The 6363-nt window shown below is 45.6% G+C and overlaps 1 protein-coding gene across 2 annotated transcripts in view; it reads right to left on the minus strand.

Moving 5' to 3' along the window:
- il6st (interleukin 6 cytokine family signal transduce) overlaps positions 1 to 6041 on the minus strand; it is a 33005-nt gene extending 26964 nt beyond the window's left edge. For both annotated transcript variants that reach the window (XM_056290402.1, XM_056290401.1), the window contains exons 1-3: positions 5873 to 6041; positions 5179 to 5484; positions 4937 to 5087 (exon numbers count right to left, since the gene is read on the minus strand). In XM_056290402.1, the coding sequence (XP_056146377.1) occupies positions 4937 to 5087; positions 5179 to 5484; positions 5873 to 5948 (533 nt within the window). In that variant the 5' untranslated portion in view covers positions 5949 to 6041. The remainder of the gene's footprint in view (positions 1 to 4936; positions 5088 to 5178; positions 5485 to 5872) is intronic.
- Positions 6042 to 6363: the final 322 nt, after the last annotated feature.

The following is a 6363-nucleotide window of genomic DNA, read 5'->3' on the forward strand; positions in this document are numbered from 1 at the left end:
ACAACAGTACTAATATGTTGCTGTTTCAGTGAGCCTGAGTCAGATGACAACAGTACTAATATGTTGCTGTTTCAGTGAGCCTGAGTCAGATGACAACAGTACTAACATGTTGCTGTATCAGTGAGCCTGAGTCAGATGACAACAGTACTAATATGTTGCTGTTTCAGTGAGCCTGAGTCAGATGACAACAGTACTAGGGATGCCCCCCGAAACCCGGTTCTAAACAGGAACCGGTTCTAAATTAGTAAAAACCGGAGCATTTTTAAGATCCGACGTTTTCGGTTCCGCTATCTGTAGTCGGTAGGTACTCGAGAAATCATGGAGTGAGATTTATATTGTGGCAATTGTGTTTTTCGAGGAATTTAAACGTCGCGAACATAATCTTGTTCGCCATTTTCTCCATCTCTCTGTCTCTCTCTCTTACTGCGCGAGGGGCGGGGCTGTGCTGTGCTCCACACACTCGCTCACACACGCACAGACGGCTCTGCTCAAGCGCTCATCATGGCAGAGAGAACTAAACGTTCAAAAGTTTGGGTATATTTTTCAAAAGTCGATGACAACAACGCTCGTTGCCACAAGTGCAACAAATCTTTTGCCAGTAAGGGTGGCAATACAAGCAATCTGTCAAAACATCGTTTGTCGAAACATGGTATTAATCTGCAGAAATGCGGCGTTTTCCACTGCTTTGCTCGTAGTGTTCCATCCACGTCCACTGCAGGTAAGCCGTATGAGCCATAGATACGGAGTTAGCTAGGCTAATAACGAATTATTACGAATAGGCCAATAAATAAAATATAATTGCTTAGCTAATTGTTTAGCTGAAATTTATAAGCCATAGATACGGAGTTAGCTAGGCTAATAGCCGGGGACACTATAAGTCAGGAGAGATCACGACTCCTGCCGGAGAAGGCAGATATGTTGATTTTTCTGCAGAAGAACTGTTAGGATAATGTTCTAGGTCAGCGGTCGGGAACCTATGGCTCGCGAGCCATACATGGCTCTTCCGGTGACGGCATATGGCTCCCAGACAATTTTGAGTTGAAAATTATTTTTTTTTCAAAAAAATCAGTTTGGAACTGATTTTAAAATACTTGTGATATTTCTTAATAATACTGTGTCATTTTAAAGTAAACAGAAATTAGTTTTGAAGATAAATTTCACGGGTCACGGGTCACCCGTGGGTCGGGTCGGGAACCAATGGCTCGCGAGCATGTCCGGGTCATTGTAAAGGTGAAGAAATCAATTTTATCAGATAGCCAACTAGTTTATCCGCTTCAACCCTTGTAACGGAAAAGATGGCGAAAAGAAAAAAAGACGATGATTACCGCGCATTCCAGGCTGCGTGGACAGAGGAATTTGCATTTGTGGAGAGAGCAGGATCTGCGGTATGTCTAATATGCAATGATAACATTGCATCGATGAAACGGTCAAATATAAAGCGGCACTTCGATACGCACCATGCTTCATTTGCATCGAAATATCCAGCGGGGGCCAGCAGCAGGAAAAGGGCATGCGAGGAGCTACAGCGGAGAGTGCAGACGAGTCAGCAGCAACTACGTGTGTGGACCAAGCAAGGTGACGGGAATTCCGCTAGCTTTGCGGGGGCTTTGGCAATAGTAAGGAATGGAAAGTCATTCACAGATGGCGAGTATGCCAAAACATTCATGCTTGATGTGGCCAATGAACTGTTTGATGACTTCCCAAATAAAGACAAGATAATCAAACGAATAAAAGACATGCCCCTGTCAGCAAGAACTGTGCACGATCGTAGCATCATGATGGCAAATCAAGTCGAGGAAACACAAATTAAGGACATAAACGCCGGGACATACTTTTCTCTCGCGTTAGATGAGTCAACAGACGTTAGCCATCTATCTCAGTGCAGCATAATTGCCACGTATGCTGCAGGTGACACACTGCGTGAGGAAAGCTTGGCTGTTTTGCCAATGAAAGGGACAACAAGAGGAGAGGATTTATTCATGTCTTTCATGGAGTTTGCTAAAGAAAAAAAACTACCGATGGATAAACTTATTTCTGTCTGTACTGATGGTGCACCCTGTATGTTGGGGAAGAACAAAGGATTTGTAGCGCTTCTCCGTGAACATGAAAAGAGAGCCATCCTAAGTTTTCATTGCATCCTGCACCAGGAGGCGCTTTGCGCTCAGACGTGTGGCCAGGAGCTTGGCGAGGTGATGTCTCTGGTCATTCGAGTGGTCAACTTTATTGTTGCCCGAGCTTTAAATGATCGCCAGTTTAAAGCTCTGTTAGAAGAAGTTGGGAATCATTATCCCGGTCTGCTTTTACACAGCAACGTACGTTGGTTGTCAAGGGGGAAGGTGCTCAGCCGTTTTGCAGCTTGCCTGAGTGAAATCCGGACTTTTCTTGAAATGAAAGGCGTCAAGCATCCTGAGCTAGACAACACTGACTGGCTCCTGCAGTTTCACTATCTCGTGGACATAACTGGCCATCTGAACCAGCTCAATGTGAAAATGCAAGGTATTGGAAATACAATCTCATCCCTTCAACAAGCAGTGTTTGCATTTGAAAGCAAGCTGGAAGTCTTTCTCAGGGACATTGAAACAGGTCGTCTTCTGCACTTTGAAAGACTGCAACAATTTAGAGATGCATGCTTAGCAAGTGACTCCACTCAACATCTGGATCTCCAGCAGCGAGCTGGCTTTACGTTCAATCTCCTGCAGTCATTCAAAGCACGTTTTGGAGAATTTCGTGCGCGCACTGGTCTTTTCAAGTTCATCACTCATCCACATGAGTGTGCAGTGGACAAAATCGACCTGACATGCATCCCCGGGGTCTCTATCAGAGACTTTGAGCTGGAAGTTGCTGACCTGAAGGCATCAGACATGTGGATGAGTAAGTTCAAGTCACTTAATGGAGAGTTGGAAAGTCTTGCGCGACAGCGAGCAGAGCTGGCGAGGGAACACAAGTGGACAGAAATGAAAAATCTTCAACCTGAAGACCAGCTGATTCTTAAAACTTGGAACGAGCTTCCTGTGACATACCACACAATGCAGCGTGTGAGTATTGCCGTATTGACCATGTTTGGCTCTACATATGCATGTGAACAGTCTTTCTCGCATATGAGGAACATTAAGACCAACCTACGCTCACGTTTAACTGATGGAAGCCTCAACGCCTGCATGAAGCTCAACCTCACCACGTATGAACCAGACTACAAGGCCATTAGCAAAACCATGCAGCACCAGAAGTCGCATTAAAAGTAAGACATATTTAATTTATTATACGTTAAAAATACTATATGGCTCTCAATGAAATATATTTAGAAATATTTGGCTTTTATGGCTCTCCCAGTCAAAAAGGTTCCCGACCCCTGTTCTAGGTTCTTGTTTGTTTGAACTTCCGTTAGCCTTTTGCTGTAAAAATTTATTTTTAATATTTTTTTTTCTTTATCTTTATCTACTTTTATTTTTTATCTTATTTGTTGTTGTTGAATGTTGATTATAAAGTCTATAATTCAGACGCATTTAAAACATTGCTGCTGCTGTTGCTGCTGAATAAATAATATTTGTTTATATTTATATAAAGTTACATAATAGAATAATAAAGCAATGTCGATTCGGTTCTTAATTAAGTGTCTTTTTTTCTTGCATAATAATCAAAAAGAACCGATAAGAGTATCAATAAAGTACCGAACCGATAAGCAGTACCGATAAGAGTAGTAGTATCGATAAAATCCTAACGATACCCATCCCTAAACAGTACTAATATGTTGCTGTTTCAGTGAGCCTGAGTCAGATGACAACAGTACTAATATGTTGCTGTTTCAGTGAGCCTGAGTCAGATGACAACAGTACTAATATGTTGCTGTTTCAGTGAGCCTGAGTCAGATGACAACAGTACTAACATGTTGCTGTTTCAGTGAGCCTGAGTCAGATGACAACAGTACTAATATGTTGCTGTTTCAGTGAGCCTGAGTCAGATGACAACAGTACTAACATGTTGCTGTTTCAGTGAGCCTGAGTTAGATGACAACAGTACTAACATGTTGCTGTTTCAGTGAGCCTGAGTCAGATGACAACAGTACTAATATGTTGCTGTTTCAGTGAGCCTGAGTCAGATGACAACAGTACTAACATGTTGCTGTTTCAGTGAGCCTGAGTCAGATGACAACAGTACTAACATGTTGCTGTTTCAGTGAGCCTGAGTCAGATGACAACAGTACTAATATGTTGCTGTTTCAGTGAGCCTGAGTCAGATGACAACAGTACTAATATGTTGCTGTTTCAGTGAGCCTTAGTCAGATGACAACAGTACTAATATGTTGCTGTTTCAGTGAGCCTGAGTCAGATGACAACAGTACTAACATGTTGCTGTTTCAGTGAGCCTGAGTCAGATGACAACAGTACTAACATGTTGCTGTTTCAGTGAGCCTGAGTCAGATGACAACAGTACTAACATGTTGCTGTTTCAGTGAGCCTGAGTCAGATGACAACAGTACTAACATGTTGCTGTTTCAGTGAGCCTGAGTCAGATGACAACAGTACTAACATGTTGCTGTTTCAGTGAGCCTGAGTCAGATGACAACAGTACTAACATGTTGCTGTTTCAGTGAGCCTGAGTCAGATGACAACAGGCCTACTCTGTCGGATTGTTAAAAGGAAAAAAATGTTAAGCTTATACAAGACAAGAGACGTTTAAACACAGATGTTCTGAGGATGGAAACGAGACATTTGTTGAAGATAAAGGTGGAAAAAACTAACCGATGTTAATTTTTTGCAAATAAATATTTGGAATGAATCACTTTGCTCTTGGTTTCTTAGAAACAAGTAGGGGAGACTGCATGGAAAGAAAGTTGGGGACCACTGAGCTAGGCCATAGCTAGGCGCTGGAAAACAGAGCTCAAACTGGCGGTGTCCAGCACACCGGATGACACCCAACAGGTAAAAGGGGTACTCACTGGGTGAAGCGGGCGAACAGTGTGTAATTGGTGATTATCTCCATGTTCTGGCGTGTCCCCGGGTCCCAGGTGCAGGTCAACACGGGGGAGATCACACCCCCGTCGGCTTGAACAGCCATGCAGGAGAGATTCGTTGGTTTCTCGGGAGGATCTGGGGAGAAAAGAAGAGAAAACACAAAGATGTCACCTGCCGAATTCACCTGGCGCCGATGCACAAACTCCGCTAAAACCGAGGAACTTACAGCCCTTCTGGATCAGGATCCCGTGGACAAACTTCCAGCCGTCTGCCGCCGCCAGCGCCGGCATCCGCCTCCGGCACCTGCACATTAGCCACTGAGGTGTCTCCCCGGTGACGGCGATGGTGACGTTGATGGCCGACGCGTTGAGCCGGGTGTAGAACTCCGCGGGCACCACCGTCTCCGCTGACATCCAGTACAGGTCGTCGGCTGTGGCGCCGCTGGCGTCGACCAGCACGCAAGTGGCGCTGAAGTTGGTGCCGATCTCCACCACCGGCGACTGCGGCGCGATGACCACGTGGTGGTCGTTCACTAAAAACAGGAGAGTCTATTCCAGGGGTGGGCAAACTTATCCGGAAAGGGGGCCGCGGTGTGGGTGCAGGTTTTCGTTCCAACCAAGCAGTTCCACAGCGGACGCCATGACTCAACCAGCAGAGGCTTTGCTGAGCAACTCGATTCGGAGACACAAGTGTGTAACTGCTCGGTTGGAACAACACCTGCACCCACACACCGCGGCCCCCTCTGGGTGAGACTGCTGTGGTAACTGGTCTATACCCTCCCGGCCAATCGCGAGTTTTGTCTTTAGTTTATTGAAAAAATAATCAGCATCCCTTTGGTATGAAATGTGCTTAATCATCGAAGTTACATTGATTAATGATCGATGAGCTGATGAACTGATTGATTGACGGGCCGTACTTACCGCCGCCAGGAGGCACGGTGGAACAAACCAGGGACGCCAACGCCGCAAGCCAGAGCCCCACAATCTGGACGGTCATTATGGAGTGAAGGGCCCCGGACCTCCGGCGCGCCCACACACACGAAAAGTCGAAATTAAACGAACGTAAAGACAGGACGCCCCCCCCCCTTCCCTCCTCTCCCCTCCCCTCCCCCCCGTGCGAGACGTCTAAACTAATCCCAACTGCGAGTCTTTACTGCGAAAACATCCGAGTTACGCACGACGTCGCACACAGACTTAATGTTTATCACCGGATGTAGCATATTTCTAAACTAACAAGTATGAGGATCGAATCACCGCGTAAAACAGCTTCAGCTCCATTCCGCGCTGGGTGGATCCGGTTTACTCGGTTAACCCGGATTGTCACCGCCGCAGGTTTTCCTAATCTAGTCGCTTAAACCGAAACGTTATCTGCGGACGGCGAAAGCGCAAACTTCCCCCCACGAAGAACTCTT

The sequence above is a fragment of the Lampris incognitus genome, chromosome 12 (assembly GCF_029633865.1).
Source record: "Lampris incognitus isolate fLamInc1 chromosome 12, fLamInc1.hap2, whole genome shotgun sequence".
NCBI classification, from domain to species: domain Eukaryota; kingdom Metazoa; phylum Chordata; class Actinopteri; order Lampriformes; family Lampridae; genus Lampris; species Lampris incognitus.